A 27,969-nucleotide genomic window follows, 5' to 3' on the forward strand; every position below is an offset into this window, starting at 1 on the left:
GATTCAGCATTCAGGCAGTGATAGCACCTTTCTGTGAAACTCTAAGTGAGACTGATTGCATGAGCATGAACTTTGCCCAATCAGTGTTTGTATTTGGGCCCATGTCAACAGAAATATGTAATGAGAAATAACAGCTGGATAAATTAGGCTCCAATAAAGTTAATTATTATTCTCATGTCAGTGTTTGTACCACGGGATCCACAGGACATACATGCTAAGGTCTGACCTCAAACCTTCTTCCCAGTGATTGACAGCCTGGGGACAAGGAAGGAGGACACTTCATGGGCAAACCATGACCTGGATTTTATCCAGTTTAATGGATAAAACACTGGTTTAAGTTACTGAGCTTTCACAGAGCAGGTGACTTTGGAATGAACACTGAATACATGACTGAAGACATGATCAGCATGGACAGGAATGAAGCCCACCAGCTCCAACTCTCACCTACAGCCACCACAGATCAGATAAACAGTCAAGGCCCTCCATGCCCTTTCCTAACAGCCCCGAGGGCCAGGCTGCCTGTTTTACAGGTCTCAACTGCACAAAGGTTTTAGCACATGGTTCACTAACTCAGGAGACTTGATCCTGTTTGATCTTTGATGATGCTATAAACATAGAAACAGCCAAACCCACACAATTCAGGCTCATTTTGCAGAGTCAAATCTTAATTTCTGATTATAAATAAAATTACCACTGCAGAGGAAGCCAGCCTGTGGTCCCCCAGTGGCACAAATCACCTCAACGTAAGACAAACAAGATTATAAACTTCTCTCTGGGGAAGAAAAAAAAAAAAGACCCAAGTGCATGTTTCAGTTAATCTTTATCTTTCTCTCTGTAAGTAAGCAAAGAGTTTACAGTGCAAGTTGATTTCCACAGAACAAGGATCAGACTCCAAACACCAAGAAACAAACAAAAAGGCTTCCAGAGGAACTCACAAAGAAACAAAGCAGAAAAGAGAGGACGGAAGAGATTGTGAGAACCAGCAGATCCATGGGAGGGAAGAGGCAAAGCACGTGGGACACGGGAGGCCCCGTTCCAGCTGTGAGGTGCGAGTGCCATTCAATCAGAGTCTGGCCCCACCAAATCACATTCTTATACATGAGAGATTCTCCAGGTGAAACAGAGCCCTCACCCTGTTTACACCAACAGAGGTGGGGTCAGGATGGGAGTAGTGCTGGGTGGCAAAGTGGGTTAGAGATGGGAGGCAGGTGGGGGAATAACCTCTCTCTATTTCACACATTTCTTATCCTTCAGAAAACCATTCCAGTTTTATTTCACTTTCTACTGGCCTGGGACTCTATCCTCTTTCAGTGCCCAGAGAAGGAAACCACCTGACTACAGGCCAGTGGGAGCCAGCAGCACACTGGAGCAGCTCTCTGGGAGAGGATGGTCATGCTGTTATCACTGCAGCTGCAAAGCTTAGGCCAGGGTTAGAAGTCACAGACTTGTGTCACACTGTCCCTGTACTTTAACGTGACAGACCTGTTTCCATGCAGTGATGCCACTGGGTCTAACCTGTGGCAAACAGCTCATGGCCAGCAATCCTCCCAAGAGCCTGAATAAAAGAGCACCAAGGACTATGCTTTGCTGGAGAGGGAAAGGTCTCAGTTCATGACAGGACCCCTCACATTTCATTGTCTAAAGACCACGTGGGTCTAAGACAACAGCCCCTCCCAGCAGAACATAAAATTTGATTCAAACCCCAGGGCATCTCCACTTACCAATGTGTAACCCCACGATGCTGAACCAAGCCAGCAACAGCGGATCTCCCACCAGTTCCCATTCTGGCTTCCCAGATTTTACATGTGCTTGGGACCCAATACATTCAAGACTCAATAACTTGATCAATAGCAAAATGCCCTGAAGAATTAAACTTTGCCTCAGCAGTCTCCACTCCCTACTGACATGGAGATGCTTTTCCTCCTACAACTTCCAAATTCCTCCTACAACTTCCCTGAGTGCCTCCCTCAAACCCTTGCCTTAACGGTAGTGTGCAAAAGACCCTTCTGCTCCCTGCATTGCATCAGCCTGCCAGGCAAAGATGGAAGGATGTGGTTCCTTTCAAACCCAGGTGACTGTGTCCTTTCAGCCAGTGGGAGAAGACTTAAAAGAGTTTAACAGTCAGGTCTCTTCTCCTTGCTCTCACTGAGCCAATCCCTTCCTCCTTGTGTGCTCACACAGATTAAACAGGGCTTTCAAAAGTGAGTCAGGCTCCTTTGCAACAGCCCACCATGAAGGACAGGCTGCTGGGCCTGGAAGCCAAGGAAAAACTTCTGAGCCACACCAACAAAACTTCTCAAGCAGCTTTCCAGGAAAAGACTAGAGAGATTCAGAACCGAGACACAAAGTTTTCCTTCAACATCTTCTCCTTTCATTTAGGTGGGAAAAACTTCCCTATATGCAACTGAGACACCAGAGAGACACCTGCAGCCAGAAGGGATGCCCTGGAAACTTTATGGAGCTACACGGAAGTAACTGCAGTTTCCAAACCCTGTCTCCTGCAGGAATAGCAGCTTCTCCCTTGCACCCAATGTACAGCTAGTCTTTTTCAATTAAATGCTGACTCTGACCAGGGCAAGGACAGGGTCATATTGGTTACCAAACCACATCCAGAAGCGAAAGAGTAACAGAGGAGCTAAGAACAGTCTGATTTCTAGTGCAACCACAACAATGGACAATCCCTTAGATATCTTTAACTCAAGGTTCATGGTGAAGGGTGAGGGAAGAGACGTGAACTGCGGGGAGGGATGTCCAAGCAGGTCCCAATTAAAGCTTTAAATGACAGGGAGGTAAATGAAGTGATTGTCCTTTTGGTCTCTCAGCTGGACGTGAAATGCAGGAATAGTTGTGATGAAGCAGCACACCGCAGTCCTTAGATCCAGTGTATTCCTCTCAGTAGAGGTAAGTGCTCTCTTTAGACCCGTTGAATTTCAAACAGCTTCACATCTGTGTCATACCAGATAGGGGGATCCACATTCCTGAGAGAGAAAGACAAGAGCCACTTTACTCCCTGTGGCCAGGTACATGGAATTCCAATCTCACAGCCAAGGTTACAGGAGCTGGCTGCACAGTGTGCCTTCAGCTTTGCAGAAAAGGAGATCACTGGCTGAGAGACAGTGCACCTTACAGGGATGACAGTATCTACAACATCCCACAAAGCCAGAGTTTTGCATGAAGTCTCTGCACCAGACCCTCTGGGCAGCTTTTCTATTCCCTGCTGCTGCCAGTTCCCAAACAAGCAGCACTCCCAGAACAACCCCCTTCATGTCACCCACTCAAAGTTTTGGAGCAGCTGATTCACCCCAGTCTCTTCCAAGGGAACAACATCTTTCTATCCTGTAAATATGAGATAACCCAGGGCTGGCTGAGCACACACAATTCTCTCTATAGGCCTCCCAAAAGTTTGGCAAAGACCGAGTCAGGCTGCAGCCAGCTGGTTTACCTTAAGTAAATAACTCCCCACATGTAGGTGCGGAACCACATGGCAGTGCCCGAGTTTGCCTGGTACTTGCGGATGAGGATGGGGTGAGGCACCGGGAGCAGCCCCACCAAGGTGCCATGCTGCAGGAACTTGAGGATCTCTGACTCATCTGTGAGACCCCTGCCAAGACACAGACCAGGAACATCCTTAGCATGTCCCACAGACATCTCCAAAACTGCTGCAGCACGAAGGGTCAGCCTAAACAAACGCAGACACTGAGCCATAGCCAAAGAGAACACTCCTGCTCCCCTCTGTAAACAGAGTGGAGAAGGGATCAGACAAACAAGATGTTTGGCAAGGAAAGTAACAACTCTGCTGAGCCCAGGATGCTTTCAATTAAACTTTACAAGGTTTCTCTTATGAGCCCTCCAAATTCAAACTCTGCCAACATCATATTGCTCCTTAAAACACCACACGGCCCTTCCTCTCCAAAAATCCCCTTACTTGTCAATGCAGATCTTCTCCACCTGAGGGACCAGCACCTGTAAGAGCCGCATGATTGTCTGCAGGGGAAGCTTTGACTTCCAAGACATCACCTGTAGGTAGGAAAGCAACAGGGACATCAGTGCACTACATTAGCAGGCTCTTACAGCTGTCTCCACAATCTCTGCAACAAATGAAGTTTACAAAGATCACAAAGCTGGTGGGTGAACTGAATGCACAGGAGCAGTACAATAAATCCTGGAGCACTAGAATTATGAGGCACCCAATGAGGCCAGTGGGACATTAGTTTGAAAGAGGTAAAACAAATCATTTCTTTGCAGATGTCAGTAAATTAAAGTTCTGGAGCTTTGACCTCAAGCGCCTGTGAGGAAATGCTGCTCTGAGTCTCTGATGGCAGGGGAAGGGGTGGGGGTTGTGAGGCATTTCTGCCACAACTCTTCCTCAATATTGATTTCCCCTGTTCTGATGCCCTTACCCAGTCAGGAGTTGGAGTCCACTGTCCACTGGAGGATGCACTAGAGAGACGCCTTCGATCCCGCCGGGAATGTGATGCCTCCTATCAATAAACATTATTTTTAACAAATAAAAAAAAAAACAAATGTAAATCACACTTAAGAGTAAGAAATACAATCCATTTTCTGCTGATATTCTCCCCAGATTTTCTAGACCACTACTGGGAAAGAGAGTTCAGCCTGTCCCTAGAACATGTCAAACCACCAGACCTTCATTCACCAAACCCATGTGCTCTGACCCAGTGAGTGGCAATATTTGATGAAGTTGGAGGGCCCTGTGGAAGGTCACAGGTCCAGTCACCACTGTTGACACTCTGCTGGAACAATCCACAGTGGCAGAGTTAAAACAGGACTGACAAGAGACTGTTCAGGCATACTTCTTTCTTTTGGCACAGAGATTAAATAGCTGAAGGCCACAGATTTTCCAGCCTCCGTCTACTGAGTATCTCTGGGATTCTTGGTGTCCATCCTAGAATATCCTGAAGAGCATTTTTCCAAGGGTAGGCTCTCAGCAACTCTTATCTAACAACTCTTGCCTCTTGAGGAATGACACACTCAACCTGGCCTTCCACACTCATGGTGGGAAGGAAGGAAACAACCCTCTAAAATCACTGTTGATCTCTGCACGAGGTGAAGAGAGGCTTTTTCCTTCAGCAATGCACCCTGACCATGCACTGCTACAGCCTAGAGCTGACTTTTCTACAAAACAAATGGGCACAGCACTTCCTTCCAACAGCCATCCTACACCTCCTCCACATGCACAGACTCATTCACTCATCACCTTTACAACCAGAAACAGCCAGCCTGGGGTAGAGCTGTGCCAGTGCTTTTCCAGCTGGGGAACAGCTCAAGCCAGCTGCTGGACACAGATGGAATGACCCAGGATTATGTTTCATGTGCTGCTAGAAGAAGAAAACCTTTCTTCTGCAAGTTCTCAGTCAAGATCTCATTTAATGACAACATAATTAATTGTGTGCTTAAGATGTCTCGCTGGCCCTGGGCCTTCACTTGGTATCAGGCAAGGCCAGGAAGGGTAAATAAAATTGGTCCCAGGGTATTTGGGAATTCTGTACATTCCAATTTTTTCAAAGCCACTGTGAGGGCAGCACCTCAGCCCAGCCTTCATGGGAACACATTGTTCACAGCACCAGCTAGACAGAAGATTCTGGTAGAGTCCTCCATCCCAAGGAAGAGGAAAAAGAAGTAGCAGTAAGAACCTGAGTTGAAAACCTCAGGATCGGGAGGTTTCATGGCCTCCCCAGGCAATTTTACACTCACTGCTCTGTCAGAGTCTTCATGTTGGAGAAAGTTCACTCAAGTGCCCCAGCTCTTGTGTCGTAGCACAAACATGAAACACCCAACATGATGCAACAGCCCTTGTGAACCACGTTGTGTCCCAGCACCCTGCACATGTGCACACTGCCTTTAGTGCAATGTCTTTCTTCAATGGGCCAACAGACCTCTTCTTCTAACCCCTCATTTTTGTTCACACCTAGACCTTCCCTGCACACCAGTGTCTGGCCTTACCCCACTCCAGGGCTCCCCATCACTCAGGGCTGTGGGTGGATTTCCCTCTGGTGACAGCTGGGAAGCCTCGGGCTCCAATGAACGCATGGTCCCATCCTCTGACACCTGGGACTTCTCCGTGAGCTTGTCAATCCCTGTGTTCAAAAGAGGAAAAGCTCAGAAACACAGGTTAATTATGTTTAAAAGCAAAGGGTTCTTCTCTGCCCCACTATGCACTGACACCCTGTGTCTCTGCTGATACTGGAAAAGGTCTCATTTCTACAGGAGAAGAAAGATTTAGCCTTGATTTCACAACCCCAAAGGAGCTTTTCTCTAGAAAAATGCTCCCTGAGGAGGAACACAGGTTCACATGGATTGAGTTAACCTGAGGCAATAGGTCAAGATTAGGACAAATGGTCATGGCCACACTAAGTCTGAGAGGACAGAAACTGAAGGCAGTTTGTTTGTGATCAGCTTGGGCCAACTGATCTGAAACTCAAAACTGAAAGGCAGTTAAGTTATTCACAAATGTAAACTCTTAATCTCTCCACACCCAGTGAAAAGGTGAGCCCACACCATATCTCACAGAGAAAACAAACCTCTCTCCTGTTCCAAAGGTAAACTAAAGCTCACCTGGAGTAGCCACCAGACTGGCCTTCAGCGTCCCTGGTTCAGCAGGGGCAGCAGGACGTGACCCTTCCATGGAGACCCCGTCCTGGGAGTTGGTGCGAGAAATGGGTTCGGGGCTTTTCTTCTTGCGCTGCAGCCCCTTCTGGATGGACTGGGAGTCCGTGGGCAGGTTGGCCAGCTGGTGAAAGACATTCCGCTTGCGGATAACGGCATAGACCAAATTGGAGTTCCCTGGGAATCACAGCAACAGAACCAGCAGAGAAGTTAAGGCTCAAAGAGCTCTGCCAGCCCAGCACAGCTTGCTGCGTACACAGAGCATGGCTGCTCCCACCCACAAAGGCAGTGGCACAGGGAAGAAAGAGCAGAGATCAATATCCTCCTATCTGTTACTAGGCAGTACAGAAAATTCAGTGAAATCCTTCCTAGGCTGGAAAGCTGACAAGAAATGGCTTGGTGAGGGATATTCAAACAGCTGAGAAGAAAAAGGACAGTTTAAACTACATATTAGCATCTATTTTGGAAGAAAAGGTTACTAACCAAGGTTCAAGATTCTTCCATCTTCAAAAGAACTCACAAAACAAAACAGGGCATTTAATTTAAGGAGACACAGGCTTGAAATAGCAAAGCCAAAAAGCCAGAATTCTTACTGCCTACAAGATGGCACAGAACAGAATGAAATCATCCTCTAATATAAAACACAAATTACACCCACAAACGTTGGGTTTGGATTTGGCAATTGCCACATGCAAGATTCCCATCAGGGAAGCAGAACGGCTGCTCTTGATTTGCAAGTTTAAAGCAAAACACTAAATTTTGACCAGGTTTAGGGACTTGACTTTATTATTTCTTTGAGGTAAAAGACTGTCATGCTATTAAGAGGGAAAGCATAAGGCAGTTCCTGGAAAGTAGCACATGGCAGAACTTTCTTTGCATGAGGCAGTTTGGTCTTCAGCCCCCAGTAACCTGCCAAAGGAGAACTGAGAGGCACTTGAAAGTTGTTTTGTCCCATCACATACACTGCTGAGCAACATGAGCAGTTTCACAGCAACATCCAGCCAGTTGCAACTTACGTGTTACACACTCACTTTGTGTCTCTATTCCTCTCTATGCATCTCACCTTCTGCAGGAGGGCTGAGGTTATGCTGATAATTAGATGCCATCTCATTTTGCTCTAACCAAATTTGCCTGGGCCAGGACCCAATGCTGATTATCTACTAACTCAGCTTCTCAGTCCTATGTAGCTGATTTCTATACTTCTCATCTCCTCAGACTTCCTCTGAACCTCCATCTCACATTCTCTTGGACTAAACTAGTGCAAACCCACTAAATAAAGCAGTCTCTTACCATCAAACTGGTACTGAATGATGTTGTTGAAAACTTCCAGCAAGAAGAAAACAAGATGGTGGTTCTGGACAGCAGAGAATAGGAACCAGGTGGTGGAAAAAGCCTCCAAGAGATGCAGTAACTTGTTAGCAGCCACCATGGAGAGAGACTTCAGGTATGGAGACACTGTGGAAGGCAAACAAATGAAAACTAGAGAAAGAACCAAGGTGTATTTATTCTCAAAAACACACCACTAAAAATGTTGCTTTCATGACCTTCCCACCCTTGCACTTCTGAGAAAGCCTCATGGAATAGCTGAGCCAAACAGGGTTCCACAGAAGTATTTCCAAAGACAAAAGAAATGAAACAGAGATATTGCCTAGTAAAAGGAGGCATTGCTGCTTTTAGAGGGTTTTGTTTAGTCTTACACTAATAATAACAGCACCTCTGATGTGCCTCCTGAAAAGCTTCACAACTGGAGCCACGTGGGCAGTCACTAAGCCCAAGGGAAGCACCGCCACCGTGAGGAGGTGGCACTCCCTGCTGGAAAGGGACAGCACTGCTAACCACCCTCACCAGGCCTGCTGACAAATGTCCTGCTGCCACCCCAGGGGAGCCCCAGGACTCTGCAGTCCCCCCCCTCTGCCCCATCTGACCATGCAGGCAGATCTGATCTGCACTGGCCCGTTCAGCACAGGCTGGAAGGGATGAGTTTCCAGCAGCAGGCACTGGCCAGTGTTAGGGGACACCGGCAGGGGCAAAGGGAGAGGGGAGTGAGAGCACTGTGGGCTGTGGTTTCACCCCACACAGTGCTCACCGTTCACAACGATGGTGAGCAGGCAGTCGAAGAGGGGCTGCAGCCGCTGGTGCCCGCTGGTGATGATCTTGTGAAAGACCTGTGGAAGGAAGGAGCTCTTGAGCAAGGCAGCACCTTACTGAAAGCACCCTCTCAACCAAAACCAGTGCCACCCCCACACTAATCGCTTCCTGACACCATTCCTTCCTAGGCAGGGCCCTGCACACTCCACAATTACACAGGTGGGGAAGGCTGCTCTCACTGCAGACTCGCGCTCCAGGAGTACAAGCTTTCATTTACAAGGAATCCTTTGGGAACGTGGTGAGGGCCCTACAACACTGCAAACAGAAACTGACTGAGAGCTGTTCCACAATGTTCAGGCAGCCTGGGACAAAACTAAACCACCAGGAAGTAAGAGACACCTTCATCTCCAATGGACTTTGAACCCTTACGATAGCTGCTTGAAATGCCCCAGAATGAATCATTTTACATTTGATTTTAGTGGAAACTTCTAACTCAAATGTTTGTCCTATTTTTAACTATATCCTCAGACATGAAAAGAGTCAAGTGCCTTGTAATCAGTTCAGACATTCGCAATCTTGGCCTTCCCACCTTTATCTAGCCTGTCTGTGGAGAAGTCCTGAGCATAATTAAAACAAAGAGATGATCTGAGATTAATGGAATGCAAGAGCAAAACACATAGCATCAAGAGCAGTTACAGTGGGCAGGTTTCTTCCTACTCCTTCTAATGGGAATCTCCTTTTGGAGATTTATCAGAAGCTGCTGAGAGACTCTTCTCTGGCAAATGAGAACACGACAGAAGGGAAGCACCTGAGGCTGGTGTCACAAAGCACGCAGCTGCTCATAGGCAGCATTGTGGGCAGACTGAAAGGTCAATGAAACTTGCAGCAACCCAAAGCTGTAGGGCTGAGCTTGGTATCACTGTTGTCCCCATTGACAGATGTGCTCCACACACCTCTGGTTACCTGGGACAGAGCCAGATCTCCTGCCTTTCCTACCTATAATCAAGTCTGGTAGAGGGCATGCATCCACCCCCCTCATGCCAGTCTCTAACCTCTGAACAGCAGTCCAGCACCATCAGGAGTCCTAATTTTTGGGATATCATGCAGATGGAATTGCACCTCATGCATATGCACCCTGCCAGACACATCACCTCAGGTTAAAAGTATGCATCCCACACAATTCCTAGCTATTCAGTGGGCTTCCAGTCTAGGGAGGGCAAGCACATTGAAGGAGGACAATTCTTTGTGGAGCTAGGAGGGTTCAGGAAGTGCTGGAGCTGTACTCACTATGATGAGCAGATCTGCATGTGTCCCTGTGAAGACAGGGATGTCCATAGGCACTCGTACAGAATACGGCTTGTTCAGTCGCACCCCAAAGTTACGCTCCCCACTGAGGAGCAGGAGGATAAAGACCCCAATGTGCATCAAGCCCACTCGTGCTGCAAGGAGAGAAAAAAACAACAGAAAAACATGTCACAGTGAGGCCAGTGGAATTCTGAAAACAGAGGGGCAGTGAGGAGAGAGGAGAAACACTATGGGACTGATAAAAAACTGCACAGACTAAACCATCCTGATAAGGGACACACAGAGCTCCCTCCACTTTCAGTACCAGTGTCCTTCCCAAGCACATCTGTGTTAAAGTCTTATCAGTGTTAAGTCTTGGATGCTTTTCTTCATTATGTTCTTAATCCTCATAGTAGGGATGATCTGACTATTTCACTACACAATGATGGAGTTATGCCTCCCATGGCAAGAGCAGATTGCTCATTTTTCCCTCTTCACTGGATCAGGGACACCATTTTCAACATGAGGACTCACAATGTTAACACATGCTAAGGAAGGATCTCCCTTCCCTGTGTTGTGGGATAGATCATGTCCTACTTCTAGCCTCTTGCACACATTAAAACCCAATTAACTGGACAACTCCACTCCATGTCGGTAGAAGCTCAGGAACATGCACTCAAGACGCTGTCAAGTGGTAGGGAGGAAGCATCTCAAAAACATTCTAGCTCAAATGTCAGGCACAAAGCATCTCAAATATTGAAAATAACCAACTTACACTGGTCTGCTCTGGCATCATTGAGAAAATACAAGATTGGGACAAGAATGTCCAGAACATCACTGCTCTTCAGCACAAAGAAGAGGAATTTCTGGAAGAAAGGGGAGGATTTCAGACAATCATAAGCATATATATCCTGCACCATCCACAGGATTTAGGACAGGCAGTCTCAAGCTAATCATTCTCTCAAGAACATTAGAAAGGGTGGTGTACGCACTACCTCATCAACTCCAGTGTTACTTGTAGAGTTATTATAGTACCTGCTGCAGAACTTGCTTCCAGCACAGACCTTTGGAGCTGCAGCCCCTCTCATAGACTGTCCCTACAGCCAGACCCCCAGCCCCTGCATCAGTGCTGCTGACCACAGAGCACACCCCAGAGCCACTGCCAACTACCCACCACAGCCCTTCACCAGGGCTTGGTCCAGCCAGAGCCACAACATCCAAGCTGGGGTGAAGCTCAGCAAGAAGCAGATCCACACCTTGTTGAAGTCACAGAGTTTCCAGAAGAGGACAAGGAGCTCCTGATGGAATTGTATCTTCTTGGCAGAGTTTGGCAGGTAGGTCTGGACCAGTGGGTTTGATAACAAGCGAGCCACTCCTTTCAGGATGAACTGGAAATCCTGCCAATAGCCCAGGAAAGAGACTGTGGTGGGCCCAGGGCTAATGTAATCAGCATGAAATCAGACAGGGAACAGTGCAGGATGGGAGCATGTTACCTCCTCTCGGTGTATCCTTGAGAGGTAATTCACAAACAGATTGTCTGGTCCAGGAGGCTGTGTTCAAAGAAAAGGAGGAAAATGCTTAGCGGCAACAAGGCGAATTCAAGAAGTCAAAGTGTAACCACCAAGGTCTCTAGCTTCAGCTTTCTGCTCTGAATGATCCAGCTTTAAATGCAAGGAGACAGAGCACTGCACAGAATAGTAAAGTCAGGGGCTTTTCACTTACAAGCTCCTGATTCAAGTCAGTGACCAAAATCTAGTATTTTGTGACTACAGGACTGAAGCAGGATTGGACCAGAGAGAGCAGACTGCGAGGGGAGGAGCAGTGCTGAGTCCTACAGGCCAACATTCAATACAAGTTGGTGTGAGAGGACCCCAGTGAGTTCAGGAGAGCAGCAAATACAGATTCTAGTATCACTCACATCCACATCATCCATAGCTGTGCCAGTGGTTGTGCCATCCACAGTGGGACTTGAACTGGTGGAGCTGTCATAGTCCAAGGTGACGATCAGCACCTGGGCCGCCTCCTCCACCAGCGGCTCACGGTAGTCAGAAAACAGCAGGTGATTGTAAGGGATCCCATAACCCACGGGGTCGTAGGCACAGACGACATTCAGGAGCGAGGTGAAGAGTGGGAGTGCATGTCTGAGGAGGAGAAAATGCTCTCAGAAGGCAGCAGCAGGAAAAAAAAGGCACTGACTTGGAGAAGGACAGGCATATCTCTCTCCAAGAGTCTGGGGCCATGACAAAACACAATCATCTTCTCTAACCTGTGATGGCACTCCATGACTGAGCAGCCCAGACCCAAGAGCCAACACTCCCAGCTGGGCTCCTGGACTACAGCTGAGAGGGAAGGGGAGGTGAAAAAGGCCACGTGGCCTCCCAGAGGAATCTTGTGCAGAATGTGAAAACGGGAAAGGACTTCAAAGCTCTCTAGCCTCTGGAAAGACAAAACTGTATGTCTTCAGCCTCCAGCCAGGTTTGTGCTCCCCTACGGAGAGCGAGTGTCACCGGCGGAGCCGAGAGTCCCAGAGGTACAATGTCACCAGAGGGCGGCATTCATTCGCCACCAGCACCACACCCTCTTCCCAAGGGTCTACAGCAGAGAACGGGATCTGCCATTTCCCACAGCGCAGGGATCACTCCTCCAGCACACTCCAGTGGGCACCGTGCTCAGACTCTCCTTTTGCTGCTGGGGAACACTTCTCACTACGCAGAAATACTAATGGGGTGTACATGAGACAGGGACAAAGTAAAAGAACAGCCCCTGGATGTCGGAGGTAACAAGTCCTATGGTTCCCCATTACCAACACACTCCATGGAAGAGATTTGAAAGTATTTCTCCCCCTGGCACCCAGGCCCCCATCCTTCATCCTCACCTGTTCTCCGTAGAGCAGAAAAACTGTACCCAGGGGTTGGTGTTGCTGCTGTCTGAGGAGGGAGGGAGGTACATGGCCTCGGAGAAACAGGTCAGCAGCAGCTTCAGCAGCTCTGTCCTGGAAGGAGAAGTAAAGGCCTGGAGCCATTCAGGAGCTGGGACTGGGCACAGGAGGCACAATCACCACAACACATAAGGAAGGCTCAGTCCCACCCAGAAAGTCCTTCCCAGAGAGAGCTAAGCCCATTTCATTTCCTAAGCCATACTGCTGTCACTGGCACAAAGCTCAGCAGAATTGCTGCCTTACAAAAAAGAAATCCAGTACAGAGCTCCTTGGCATTTCCAGAACAGCAGTGTTTACCCAGTTCCTGCTGCAGACAGTCTGACTCCCATACAAGAAGCTATTTCAAAAGGTCAGCTGGGTTTTTTTTCTGTGTTGCCAGTCTTGTTAGCTCAGAAAGGTGCAAGCAGAAAGCTCTTCGGGAATCATGGATACTCGAGGAGGCAAAGAGAGCTCATCTTCCCCAGATCTCCTTCTCCTGAGCCCAGTTTCTTTCCATTCTGCCTTTGCAGAAGCTCTTACCTATTCAAGTCATGGATGTAGTTGGGCTGTGGAGAATGAGCAAAGCCCACTCCTGCCTCCCAGATGTACTCACAGCTGTCAATGGAGTGGATATCTTCTGCTGTGTCCTGTGGGAGAAATAAGAGGTTGAAGCACAGAAGGCAGGAGCCAGAATTGGCAGCACTGGTGGCATCCAAGGCAGTTCAGCCCCCCTCTCTAGAAGAAACCAGCAGAGAAGCATCCAGACCGTTGAACGGTACAGAAGCTCCCCAGGCCTGAAAGAGCAGGTGCTGATATCTTCAAAGTGCTCAGCCTTTGCAAGTAAGGGATAAAACACAGAGATACGAGCACTGTGCACAATGGAGGGAGCCCACATTTCTAGCCATAATTTTAGGGCTGACTTCAGTGGGAATACGGGTGAGTCCTGTGTCTCCTTTGCCCATTCTCTCAGTTCTTCCTCTTTACTCAGTGGTACTTCAGCAAACATCCACCATAACCTGTATGCTGCTCTGCCATGAACATGAGGTGGTGGTACCCATCTCCCTGCTCTTAAGCTGCAGTCAGACCAAGCCCAGAGAGGGAAAGTCAGCTCAGCAAAGACTACAGAGGTTGCAGGCAGCAGACGAGCAGCCAGCAGCAAGGAACATAAATCATTCACAATCTCAGTGTCAAATTCTAGTTGCCCAGAACCCTGAAAAACCAGTCTGGCTGCTGCCAAGGGAAAAATCACAGGTGCAGGTGGTGCAGGGAGGCTCTCCCAGGAAAACCCATTGTCACCCTGACTTGTGCAATCCATCCCAAGTGACAGCACTAGATAGCAAGTCCATCTGTTTCAGCCCCACTTACTCATAGTACACGAGTAGCTCTGATCCAGCCTTGCCCCTTCAGCCCCAGGTAACAGATTTCAGCTCTCTTTCTGCTACTCAGAAACCTCAAGCAAGCAATTTAGTACTCAGATTTGTCAAGGAATTTTGCAGCCATCAAATACACCATGGTTTAGCATGCTCATTTTTAGTTTATGTCATATCTACCCCAAAAAGGAGGGCTGTTTTTTTGTTTATAGACTGAACCTACAAAAAACATGAGAGTCACTGGCAGGGAGAGAGAAGGAGGGAGATGCACCACAATCTGTCCTCTGTTCTTAGCACACCTGGTAGGAGATCCCTGCTTCAGGAAACTCCTCTGAAGTACAGACACTCACCATAAGGATCAGAACATATTTAAATGCCTCTGCTGCCATGATACAAAGAGGGAGAAGAGGTGGAAAGACACAACAGAGACCATCTACTCATTCAGATCACAGCACACATGAGCAGGCAAACAGCTGCTTCCTGCCCCAGACTCCACCAAACCGCCAGAGAAAGGAACAAGGTGCTAAAGGTCTCTGCTCTGCTGGCAACAACAGAAGAGCAACTGTTTGCCAGCACAACCACCTTTTCCTGAGGAGTGAGCTGTAGTGTGGGGGTAGTTGCCAGCCACTCCATTTGAGACTCATCCTCAGAATATCTGTTTTAGAAGGCACAAACATCGTACAATGAACCCAAAATGATGATCAATATTACTCACTGTGGGCTCAAGCTCAGCAGCTCTGGATTTTTCTGCCTGCAGGCTTGCAGGAAGCTGCTGGGGTTTCCTAGGGTCCCCCCCACTGTGCAGCTAATCTGCCTCTATGCAGACAATCTCATGATTCAACTTTCAACTCACCACCGTGCTCCTCCGGTGGCTCTGCACAGTGAAGTCGGGACAGAAGAGCAGATCTGTGACAGCGAGGAGCAGTGACTCGGCCAGTGGCCGGGCATTTTCATCATCTTCATCTCCCTGAAGTGACAAACAGAAGAGCATCGTCAGCTCAGGGGGAGCAAAGAGAACACAGTAACACCAGTATGACACAGCACGAGAATATACACTGTCCAAAAACACACAAGGAGGCAAGACATTACACAGGAACAGGAGGGAACAGGAGGGAACAAAAGGAACAAAGGAACAAAAAACCCAGACAGTACAGGAGAGAAATTTCTCCCCGGATGGTGATGACTAAACAGGAACAAGCTCTTTAATGACAGCAAACTGAGCAGACAAAAGCCTGGAGATGTCAGAAGAGTAGCAGTGGGTACACACCTTGCCACGTGGCTTGGCTTCTTGAAGACAAAAAGGAAAGGGAAGCATTGACAGAGAAGAGGGTTTTTACATTCATGAAAGAGGTGATTTGGAAGGTGCAGAGAGACAGCAATAGGGAGAAGCCAACCAGCAGCAATAAGGCGTAAAACCCCTCAAAGTTTTGCATGGGCTGCCCAAAACTGGAGGTGACAGAACAGAGAGAGGCATCAGGCAAGGGGCTGCCCCAGCCTGCCACAGCAGAGCGAGCACAACAGCAGAGAGGATTGTGCCATCTCCAGCGTTCAAAGCAATCTCTCCAAGCACGCAGGGCTACTCCTCTGCAGCTGTTGCCATGGGAAACCTTGCCAGATCCTGCCTGTCAAAGAGCATCCTGCTTGGGAGGCCTTCCCACCACACACCGGTGCTTGAGGAAAAGGCAGGGAGCAGGAATGGCAGGAGCTTATCTACCTCAGCCAGGCCTCTGTCAGCCTGAGCACAACACATGGCTCTTCAATCACAGCAGGCAGCTATGGAGATAATGGTCTGTGTGGCTCTGAATCTGTCTCGGTGACAGCAGGGAGGATACCACAAACAACCTGGATGTAAGGACAGGCACAGAGAGGATGGATGGAGCCAGCAAAGATGCCTTGACTTGTGCTCACAGTCAGAGGTGAAATGACAAGCATTAGGGTCCAAGGGGATTTACTTTCCAAGAATGATCTTTGCTAAGAGTATCTCGGCTGCCAGAAAAAATGCCCCTGCAGGCTCTAGGTATCACCACATCCAAAATGGTGACACACAACAAACCAGTAGATCTCAACATGATACAGACTCCCATAGAGGAGGAAGGATCCATGGCTCCATGGAGCTCTGCCACCCATCACTCCATTGTGAAGCAGGTGAAGGAAGGATAATCACAGAGATATTTACTAAGAGTCCAGGCATACCATCATCTTCAGTTTCCAGACAGAAATCAGCCACCAGACAGCAAAGCTGTTGACCCTAGATTAGATGTGATCCCAGCTTCCCTAACATCTGGGACTGTATTTGTTTTCCCAGCCTTACAGGTTAAATGCACATGGTTAAATGACTGAGCACACTGAATCACAACAGCTCCACCCACATTCAGGAGGTTTCCCCAACACAGCACACACGAACTGGGCTGGATCACCTTGGGGGTGACCCCACCACTCTGAGGCTGAGAAACTCTCTTCTAGGTGCTGAACGAAGTGGAAAAACAGGAGTAACAGCAGCCTGGCTGGATCAGAACACCAGGCACCCCTGCACGTTCCTTCCCAAAACAACTTCCTCCATTGTTAAGCCTCTCCAGCACTCCCTGGCCCCTGCAGGGATGAACGGATGGACAATCACCACACTCCCAACATACAAATCACAAAGCAGGACTAGCTAAGACTTCCCTTTTCACCACCCAGAACTTCCTTTTGACGTGCCCTCAGGCAAAGCAGATTAGAGGTGACAGGCAGAGACAGAACAAGGTGCCAGTTTATCCTGTACCAACCACTGCCAACCCTTTATAACTGTCCCCAAAGACACTGCAGTGCACTTAGACTTAGGAGAACCACATTCTTCAGTACAGCCACACTGACCTGCAGATCAGAAACTCAAAGGAGAGGGCTCTCACAGAGCAGCTGCTGAGGGAGCAAGCAGGCAAATACCTACTCCTGGCATAACTCAGCTGTGTTCTCAGTGCTGCTATCCCTCCTATTTGCAGGAGATCCTAAAGTACTTTCACCCCGTTCCTCTGAGAGATGCAAGAGAGCACTATTGTGCTTGTTCTCCAGACAGAGAAATGTGGGGAGGCTGAGACACTCCCCGGGGTTATGCACGTCACTGACAGAGGCAGAAACAGAACCGCTCTTTAACTGCTCTTGCTCAGTTGTGGGCTTCATCTCCCAGTTTAGGCCCCTGGCTACAACTGTATCACTCAGCTCATAAGTAGGGTATTGCATCATGATGCCAAGAGCTTCTCTGGTACTGTTCACTTTAAATGTGACATTGTAAAATCAGTGGAAACAACACCCTGTTGCTTTGACTTGAAACTTAAATCAACTGTAATTAATGGAACAAGGACATTTCAGTCAAAGAAAGTCATACAGCCTTCAGTACAGCTCTCATATTCATTAAGATTCACACCTCCAGTTGTACTGGAGAAGCTTTCCCTCACATACCAGTGCTCTCCTACAGCTACACACACAAGTGAAACATTCAGAAGATGCAGCAAGAACCAAAGGAAGGGAAAGAATTTACAAAGTGCCACCTAATTTCTGACCACATAGAAATAACTGGAATAAAGTTGCCCCCAAATATTCATATGTCTCCTCACTGCAGCCTCCCCATCACCCTCCAGAAAGAAGAATAAGTGACAAGAGACAGACCCCTCCTCGGCCAGCCCCAGGGACAGTTGACCAGAAGAAACCTCTCCAGTCGGGGTCCTCGAAGATGTAAGGCAGGATACGGGTGAGCAGCCGACAGCAGTTCAAGACAATTTGTCTCTCCTTCTCCGTGTGGCAGCCACTCTCTGCTCCCTGCACCAGCTTCTCCACAGCCTGAAGGAAACAAAATCAAGGAAGGCAGCATTAGCCTGGGCACATGTTAGCAAGAGTTAGGCAGGTCTGTCCTGCTAGTGACACCCTCACACAGAGTTGTAAGCAGTTCCTGGGAGCTCATTTTCTCTCAGTTTAATGGCACTGTTGCTGTCTGAAACTCTGCAAAAAACAGGGTTAATGATTTTAAACAGAGCTTCTTGAATTTCTGCTGTTCCACTGCAAGAGACCTCAAATGCCAGGGCTAATCCATGCAGCACACGTGTGGTGCCACGTGAGACAGACAGCCAAAGCACCAGAAGGTGCTTCCTTCCAACACTGCTCCATCACACCACACACTGAAAAGGGCAGATGAGATTAATCAGCTGCAGCAAGTACCCGAGATGCAGGCAGGAAAGACCAAGGCAGCAGCACTGTGCCACACCGTGTGAGGCGCTGGCAGGGGATGATCACACAGAAACACGCAGGCTGACAGTTCTGTCTGTGCTGGTGTGATTACTGCAGGGACCTCTCCTGACTCAGGAAGTGGGAGCTAAGCTGCTGCCTGTGTTAAGCGTAGGGATACAGCCTCCAGCAGCGTCTGTAAAGGTCCTGCTGCAGAAGAGGGTGGTAGCCTGGGTTTCCCCACTGCCCCTGTGAACAGGACTGCTGCTCTGGAAAGAGCTTCTGGGCTGAGACTCTGCAGCCCATCCAGTGGCTGCTGCAACTGCCGGTGGACGGTCACTGGGCTTTTCAGAATAGATGTGGGTCTTGCCAGGAGGTAGTGACATGAGGTTTAACCCACAGACAGAAAAAAGCAGTTTCTTCCCCCCACAGCTGCACCCACTTGCTCTTACTCCCTGATCCCAAGGGGAAACAGAGGGGAAATGAAAGCCAAAACATTTAACAAGGATTCACCTTGCTGCTTTTTAATTCATGAGGTCATGTGCCCCTGCTTACTTTCATGGCAGACTGCCTGGGTCACTGACTCTGCCAGCCTGCGTCACTGCATTAATGGGTGTTTAAGTGCTGTTTGTCCTGGCCTGTCACACACTACTCTAACTGAGCTGAACCATTTCTTCATGCACATTTATGACTGTATAGCCTGAGTCTCCAGCCATGACTGTAAATTACATTTCTCCACGATCACACAGCATTGCTAAGTCCAGTGGCACACTGCACATGGCACAGGTAGGGGCCCTCAGACTGGCAAAAGCACTGCTGGAGTCTTGCAGGCCCCTATGACACTGATATCCCAAGATCTACGGCTCATGGATAAACAGTCCCACAGTCACGACGTCTCCCAACACACCTGCTTCCAGTAGGGAGAAGAGACAATATTTCAGTCTTGGTTTTGGGAGAAAGAAGACACAGAGACAAAGGGGTTACAGGTCTCCTAAGCCCTTCTCAACCCCCAAACTGCTAACTGTCAGAAGCCAATACCAGGGAAAAAACATTGCATTTTTCCTCATGTTTGTATTTTTTCTCAAGTATCCACTACACGCATCTGTCTACAATTCACAGTTGGAGGTACCTTCACTATGATTCAGTAAGTCTCATTCATATATTGTGGAGGAGGAAAGAAAAACAGGATGGCAGCAACTATTTAAAACTGGAAAAATGCCATTCCAAATGTTTTCAACAACAAATTCAAGGCTACTCTTGGCACGGCTCAAATCAGGAGCATTGTTAACACCTGCACTTTCCCAGGCAGAATAAGTCTCAGGCTGTTGCTCACCAGCTTGCAAACTGGCAAACCTGGCAGGGTAGGAAATGTTGTTCAATGTCCCTGTGCTCCATACAAGGACGTGACAACACCAGAAGCAGCATCAGGAATGTTCTGTTGTCACAGCAGAAGGAAGAAAAGTTTCAAGATCTTCCCTGAACTTAACCCAGGCACTTGTGCAGTGACAGTCTGCACATCCCTCTGGGATCTCTCAGCTTGAAGCCAGACTGGTGCATGGTGAGGTACAATTAGGTGCAGACAAGGAACGGGATGTTCCAGCCTCACCGCAAACGTGCAGCCTTGCTACAAAGTCCCCTGAGCAAGAAGTAGTTTATAGAGCAGGCAAGACCCAAGAGGACAGAGTGAAACACAGGAAGGGGACAAGAGGAAAAAGGCTCCAAATTGATCAAATGCCAGCTGTGGTCTGTGCTAACCCAAGAGAGGAAGGGTTGAGAATTACCCTCAGGAGGAGATAGGGACAAGCGAGCACACTGTGTGGTAAAAGGTACCTGTTATCCCTTGGAAACCACGGTGCTATTGATCCAGGGACACACCTGTTAGCACAGCTCCAGGGAATAAAACAGCACCAAACTTACCTTGTAACACAAAGTTGCCAAATTTGAAGGTGATTCTTCTCTCACCGCTCGGATCTCTGCAGCTGGTACAAGGGCAAAGACATCCTGCACTGAAGTGGCTGTGTCCGCCCAGAACTGGTCCCAAAACGCATCATCCGTGGCCTCCACAGGCTGTGGAGAGACAAATGTGGTTACAGATGCAGAACTACCATTCCATAAGATCCAGTCATCAGCAATTATGCCTGGCTTGGGGATGGGATGAGGCAAGAAGAGGTTCAATAAAACATATTAGCACTGGTTTTATACCTCAGCCTCTGTTTCCAGGGCTTCAGATGATTTATCTCCCAAACTAAACATTCCCTCAGACATACAGGAGGCTTCATGTTTGTCTGCAACTACTGCAAGTAATCCAAGATCTTCATGACTGCATGTGGGCTGGGCCTTCCTTGTGCACTCTGCCACCTTCAGAGCAAGCCAAGGAAGCCCTGAGTGTGCACTGGAATTACTTCTGCTGTAACCAAAGTCTCGATGAAGCAATCAGGGACACCTCACATTAGGGCACAAACAGACCCACGGAACTGACAGACCCATCTCAAAGCACTTACAGATAAAATGCAATTGATCTTTCTGAATCAAATATTTATAGAGAACTGGACTCGGTGCAGCCGGTCGCTGCCAAGGCTTTGTTCTTAAAAAGCACTAAGTGTGCCATTCAAAGAGGAGATGGAAGAAAGAGACCAAAGAAAACAATCCATTTCAAACCTGTGGCCTCAGAAGCCCAGCCCCGGCCCTGGGGAACACACCTCTTTCCATTACATTTTCTGCTAATACTTGCCAAGAGATAGGCACTGCCCAAACACAGCTGGGAGGGCTCATCCTGCCCAAGGCTCCAGCTACAGAGGTGGGATAAATATGTGCCTGTTTATGACAAGCAGTGTGAAAGACATGGATCCACGATTTCAGTCAGAAGAAAATGTGAGCTTTCGCAGGAGTTTCACCAGCCATGGTGTGGGCACGCTTGGCAGATCGGAAGAGCTGCTCACCTGAGCATCCCCAGCCCTTGGCATGGGGCAAGGAGGAGCCTCCTGCCTTCAACCAGCACCGGCTCCAAAGCAAACAGCAGTGCTCACTAAGGGCAGTAATCAGCACCGTGGGCGGGTCTTCCATGTCAGATAGGAAAGGGGCAAAAATATGACTGTGTGTTTAATTTAAACAACTCCTGCCCACTCCCAGATATGCTGTAGAAGGCAGAAAACTTGCCCAGCTCTATGCTGTGTCTAAATGCAGCTCAGATGCCGCTTGTGGGAGAACAGGTCATTCAGAGCTCACACAGAGAAGTGCTTCATTGCCCCCTTTGCTGTCACCTCCTGAAGTAACAGCCCCAGCCCATGGGCACATGATGTGTCACCACCACCAAAAGCCAAAAAGTGAGAGGGGCCGGCTACCCCAGACCCTAATAACCGGTACAACAGGTTATTGCCCTGCAGATTTTTGCCTTAATGCTTCAGTACTGCTGGTCCTGGTCCTTCCAGTCATGCAATGAACCAGCCCAAGCAACTCTCCAGTCTTTAAAAACAAAACCAGAAAAAAACCCCATGTGTGTTCAGACATCTTATTAAACTCAGCCCTGGTGTTGAAAGCCTAATTTTATCACCTGGACACTAATGCAAGATCCCACCACATCTCTTCCCAAGGCAAGAGCAACTTTTCCCAAATGGTTCAAGATCACAGCTCCTCAGAGGGGATCTGTAGGAACAATACAATCCAATATTCACAGCCTGACTTTCAGCTGAGCACAGGAGCTGTGCTCTTTGTAACCGGTGCATGAAACACTTAAGTGGAAGGAAAGTTATTTTGGACATCTTATCTCTAATTGTACTCCTCTAGAAGAGCCAAGTATTTGGAAATCTGATGTATGTAATGCACGAAATACCCTTCAGTTCCTACAGCCCATTTCAAACCACACACCACAACCTCATGTAGAACTACCACATGTACATCCTGGCCGCCTGCCACAGCCACTCCCACTGACAACAGCAAGCAGCAATTGCTGCTAATTGGGCATCATGCATAAATAATGCCTTCACTCTCATCTAGAGGGGAAGCAGAAAACCATTTCCCTCCAGTAGACACTGATCCCTTTACCTCCCACTAGCCTGAGGCCTCCTCAGAGGTTGAACACAGACGCTGTTTTACAGATGGCAGCACAACACGGATTGAGGAACACGGCCTCCAACTGCAGTCCCTTGGAGTAGGGAAGCACAGGGGTGATTCCCTGAGCTGCAATGTTGGATGTGCAGCAGCGTTTATGTCTCGGCTGCCATCTTGGCAACCAGACTACGCTAAAACACTGGTACCTTGCATTTTTAATAGCTGCAGCAAGTCAGCTCCTCATCAACAGATGGTATCCCATGTACAATGCTGGGACATGGATGCAGTACTGAGTCACTCACATCCCCACTGCCCCCCTGTTTTAATTACCAGCCTGGCATATGAAGCTACTCGATCCACATAATATTCATCTCCTTGATAGAATATTACTGGCTGGTTTTAAGCTGATTGTACTCTGCACGCAGCATCTCTGGGGATCTAAATACCCATTTCCTCATGCTGAACTCACCCGACAGACTGTATCCAGCCTTACAGATGAGAGAAATACAGAGACCTAGAATAGCCTTGTTCACCAGCCAGGGATATCTTAATTTGGATATGTCAAGATTTAGGTACAAGTGTTGGTACAGCACACGCTGTACTCACAAATCCCAGAGCACCCCTAGCCTTGACAGTGCTTTAGCCAGAGAGCTCACAAGGAGCTGAATCCTCGGCACAGGTAAGAAAGAGCCTGGTGTTCCTCCAGCACAGTGCAGACAATCAGCTCTGCACTAGCAGAGGAATGAGAATATGAATTGAGGGATCAGTAGCTCAACTCTACTCTGGAAACACAGCTGGCACATCTGGAGAGCAAAGGAAGTTCCTGACCCATACACATCTCATGGCAGAGGCTGCTGAAGGTACAGAGCTGACTGGCAGAGAGAGACTCTGAGGCCCAAACCAAGCTCCATACCAAAGGGGTGAGGTAACTGTAGCGCAGTGGGCAGATCCAAGGTGATGTGACATCTCAAGAGTGGGCAAGGTGGGAGACTTTTCCCTTCAGACCTCCCACCTGCATGCTGGCCAAACAAAGGTAACCAGTCCTTCTAGACACCTCCATTCTTTGTTTTCTACTAGTTGTAAATGTTACGTTTCAGGTTCTTTGAAGCACACCAAACACACGCTGCAGGACTTGGAAAAGGAAGACTCAGTTTGCAAGCCTTGTGCCACTTACTGAGCAGAGAATCACAGCCTGAGCAGGCAATCCCCAGGCAAACAGGATACCTCACAGGAAACAGGAAAACAGAGAGGGGCTGACCATGTCCTAAAAACAGGAAAAGCTCCCAAGGCACAGTCTCCCCTATTCATTACTGTCCTCAGCCTGACACCAGCACCACCTTCACTTTCTCTTTCAGACACAGTTCCTCACAAACTCTGGCTCTGTGTGTGTGTGTTTGTGTTTGTACCTCCTCCCAACCAAGAGCTCTCTGCACTTATAACTTAAATCAAATGTCCATTCCTAACAATTCCTCCAACAGGCCCCCACCAGAGGACTGTCCTGAAACTAATTCTAAGGTTGCTGCAAACCACCAGCAGAGAACAAAGGGACAAGCAGCCACTAGCCTTGCTCAGTGTGTTCTTTTTTTGCTTCTTGCCAACACGCCAACTGAGCATCCCACCAGCCAAGGCAGCAATCCTTTGGTGCAGGGGCTCTCATTTTTCTGGAGCCCAAGAGCAGAGCAAGTTCCTCATCCCTGCCCAGGGTTTCCAGCCAGTACTGCACAAGCTCAGGTGGTATGTTACAGCAGTTGCTCCTTTCCACCCCAAATGTGGCAGAACTGCGGTGTGTAATGACCATTCATGGAGCACCTGACTGAGCTTTAGATCAGGTAACCCTGTAGGGCTAGGGATTAGTTTGAGGCAATTCACACATCTTTGTACTGCCTGTTTGTGAGCCACTGTGCAAAAGGAATGCCTGAAGACAGACTTATTCAAAATATAAATAACTAGCAAGATTTCATCCCTGCTGCCAAGGACAGCACCTCCACACAGACTTCAGAGCAATAATAATTTTTTCTATAGGATCTTTGCAGTCAGCAGTGCAGAATCAATGAGAGACTTCAAGTTTGCCACCAGTTCTCTGCTCTCACAGCAGAGAAAGTGTTGCAAAGCAAACTGGAAAATGGGATTTGTAGAAGTATCCTGGGCAGGGAAAGCCCAGGACAAAAGTCAGCTGTGTGAAGCGTTAGTTACAGCTTTGCCTTTAAGACAACTTTGCTTTTGATCAACCTGAGACTCCTGGACAACTGAGTCAAGCTTGAACACTGTAAGAAATGGGCTGCCAGACACCAACCTTTCTCCAAGCACAAGATGTGCATTTATCAAACTCAAGCTAACAGCCCATTGAACTCCTGGATTTCCACACCAGGGAAAAGGAAAGGACTGGGGTTTGTCCCACGTTTGATCCTACCTGTCTCTTTAAAAGCAGAGGCATAGCTCCCACTAAAATCTAACAAGCTGGTACACAAGATTGAAATTTCTTCTCTTCTGGCTGGTTGCTGGCAGGAACCCTGACTGACTGGGAAAAGAAAAGGTGGTTCCCCAGCAGTTAAAGCTCCCAGACCAGTTCCCTGCAGTTGACCAGCCCTGACAAGCTGTCATATTCACAATCCATGTTTTCCTTCATCTGTTAAATAGACAGCACTTTTATGGGCAATTTGGGAGGGCTCACACATTCTCTATTATGAAGCACATCTGTTTTATTATCAAAGGGATGGGCCCTACCAGTATAAATGTGTGCAGTGCAATGTAATATATACATATCATATAAAAATCCTAAAGACCATTTCTCCATGTGTGATTATAAATATACATCTGTAGCGTAAGTTAATTTCTTCCTTCTAGTATCACTGCCCTTTTTAATCACTGAAATAATTCTGAAGTGATTTTTCTTTTTTAATACTCTTACACCTTTAGAGTTTCTCTTTGGCAGTTAAAAAAATCAATTAAGTCAATTCCATTTGCATCCAGACTTGGTTCCACTTTCAAGTTCTGGGCTCCACATGTGCTGTAAGCGTTCAAGTGTTATGTTCCTTACAAATTTATTTAATTTTTTTTTTAATGCTTACATGGGATCACTCATTTTTTAGTTAATAAAAGCCTGGAGATTATAAAAACTTATTTTTAAGAAAAAAGTAACTTCTGTGCCAACTCTAAACCTTCACCAATGAGTGAACAGTGACTTCTGCTCAACCACTTCTTCCCACCAGAGCTTTAGGAACACCTCACAGTGCATTCTGAGCTCAGAGTTTCACGTTACTGATGATTTGATGAAAATCTCTTTGTCCAGCTCCCTAATGTCAGAGGAGAAGGCCGCAAAACAAGAGGCAGGCTGCTGAGGAAACAAAGTGTGTTGTGAGCCAATAGCTTAGAAGGATTTGGCTCTGTCCATTATTGCAGCCTGGTTTTGGATCCAGGATCTCATGGACCAGGAGGTTTTGCTGCTGGTCAGAGATCAGAAGGGTTCAGGAGAGCCCAGTCACGCGTTCTGCACAAGCAAACACCGGTGCCCTTCTACAGAATGTAAATATGGGAGCGCCAATACCCCACCCTTTTCCACATGCAGTCAGTTTCACCTAGACCACAGAGACGTGAAATGAATCCAGCCAAGAATGAAGCTTTTGCTCTTTCCTTTTTATTCCGGGCCCCAGTGAACCTTCTTCCCTTACACAGGTCAATAAACCGGAGGAGGGGAGGGCTCTCGCCTGGGCTGCCAATCCAAGGGATTGCCTCATACAGGATTTTCTTTGTGAACAGTACACTGGGCAGAGCCCTATAGGCTTGATTTACCCCCCAATCTCACTTTATAAGCACATTTCCCAAGGAAGGAAGAACAGCCCAAATCTGAGGGCACTCTGAACTATCTGGCATGCAGAACAGACTTTGGAAGAATCCCTTAAAACATCAATTCACCCACTTCTCTCTTTACCTACATCCACAACTAGTGGTTTTTAAGAATATATTCACAAAAGATATTCTTTAGCAATGCAGATAAACGTGATACTGCTTTAGAAAGTATAAACATGTTTTTTCCAGGCTCTTCCACAGCTTTACCCATCTATAATTCAAATCCCAGTAGTAGCCTGTCTCTTGAGTTTTCACAGATTTTCTCCTATCACCCTTTACCCCTTTGCATCCATACCCTCTTCTTGAATTCATTCCCCATCATTAGCTTTCTGCCATCATCCCCATGTTTTCTTAGCAGTTGTTACTGCCTCACTGCTAAACGTGGATCATAACAGCTGTTCTCCATTGTAGCTCAGAAGAACCTGGGATGTGACTTCTCAATAGAGCAAAATCCCTCTGCTCCTTAGACAGAAGGACAGGCTACTAATTTTCTGCCAGTGTGCTGCCGCTACTGGGCACTCCACTTAAAGCAAAAATTAAGCAAGCTCCCAGGACAGGCATAACATATGTTAGACCTCTAGGCAGCCACCCTCCCTTCCCACAGCCCTGACTTTCACTTAACCCCTTCTCCTCCTCAGCCTGCAGAAATAAAGCATTATTTCACAGGTCACAGATGGAAACCTCTGCTGCAAACAGCACAGCTGCCCAACAGCCCTTTGCATCAGCTATTACCTAAAAACAGGGCAAGGTTCTCCACCCATTATGCGCGGGGGTGTGGGGAAAGGATACAGAAAAGGGAGCAGTGGCAAACCGTGTGATGTAAACCCGCAAGCTGAATACATTAGGAGCTGTGGACATCCCTTATGACAGCAGAGTCTGCTCAGTTAGCACAAGACGTTGTTCAGCAAGGCACAAGATGTCACCAGAGGCGGTGACAGGGCCCGGCCAGCTCTGGCGGCTGCCCCGGGGACCAGCTGGTGGCCCTCCACAGACCGGTGACACGGCGATGGGCGCAGCCTGCCCTCAGCCCCACCGGCCCCCGGCCTTCGGGCACGGCCTCGCCGGGGGATCCTGGCAGGGCCGGCCGTGACTGCAGCCCCGGCCCCGCACGCAGGGACCCGCTCGGGGACCGCGCACAGGAGCGCCGGCGGTGTCTCGGGCAGGGCCGGGCGTGAGGGGCCCCTGAGGGCGGCGGCTCCCGAGATGGCGCGGCCCCCTCGCCCCCCACCCGAGATGGCGGCCCTCACCTGAGTCTTGGTGGTGAGCTGGATCACCGCCTTCCTGAAGTTGAGCTTGGAGTCGGCGCTGCCCATGGTGCGGCCCGGCTGCGGGCAGGGCCGGGCAGGGCTGTCCCCTCACGCCGCCGCTCCTGGGGCCGCCGCTGACGCCATCCCCGTCCCCGCGCCGGCGGCTCCCGCTGCCTCCCTCCCTTCTCCTGTCAAACCGGGGCTCGCCGGTCCCGGCCCTCCCTCCCCTCCTCCCGAATCCCTCCCTCCCCTCCGCCCGCGGCTCCTCCTCCGCCAGCTCTCCATCCTTACATCCCGCCCCGCCGCCTCCCCTCTTTTCCCACCTCCGCCTGCCTTCCGTCCGCCGTTT

At 48.5% G+C, this 27,969-nt stretch overlaps 1 protein-coding gene across 1 annotated transcript; it reads right to left on the reverse strand.

Moving 5' to 3' along the window:
• Nucleotides 1-801: 801 nt before the first annotated feature.
• HID1 (HID1 domain containing) lies at nucleotides 802-27,824 on the reverse strand. The gene is made up of 19 exons (XM_069032450.1): nucleotides 27,621-27,824; nucleotides 20,398-20,547; nucleotides 17,929-18,099; nucleotides 15,140-15,253; nucleotides 13,457-13,563; nucleotides 12,875-12,991; nucleotides 11,918-12,140; nucleotides 11,493-11,549; nucleotides 11,256-11,396; nucleotides 10,775-10,865; nucleotides 10,003-10,154; nucleotides 8,714-8,792; nucleotides 7,918-8,082; nucleotides 6,577-6,804; nucleotides 5,965-6,098; nucleotides 4,401-4,481; nucleotides 3,926-4,017; nucleotides 3,443-3,601; nucleotides 802-2,978 (listed from the first exon to the last, which is right to left on the reverse strand). The coding sequence occupies exons 1-19, from the start codon at nucleotides 27,684-27,686 to the stop codon at nucleotides 2,915-2,917; spliced, it is 2,391 nt and encodes a 796-aa protein (XP_068888551.1). The 5' UTR covers nucleotides 27,687-27,824; the 3' UTR covers nucleotides 802-2,914.
• Between the last annotated feature and the right edge of the window lie 145 nt (nucleotides 27,825-27,969).

The sequence above is a fragment of the Aphelocoma coerulescens genome, chromosome 18 (assembly GCF_041296385.1).
Source record: "Aphelocoma coerulescens isolate FSJ_1873_10779 chromosome 18, UR_Acoe_1.0, whole genome shotgun sequence".
NCBI classification, from domain to species: domain Eukaryota; kingdom Metazoa; phylum Chordata; class Aves; order Passeriformes; family Corvidae; genus Aphelocoma; species Aphelocoma coerulescens.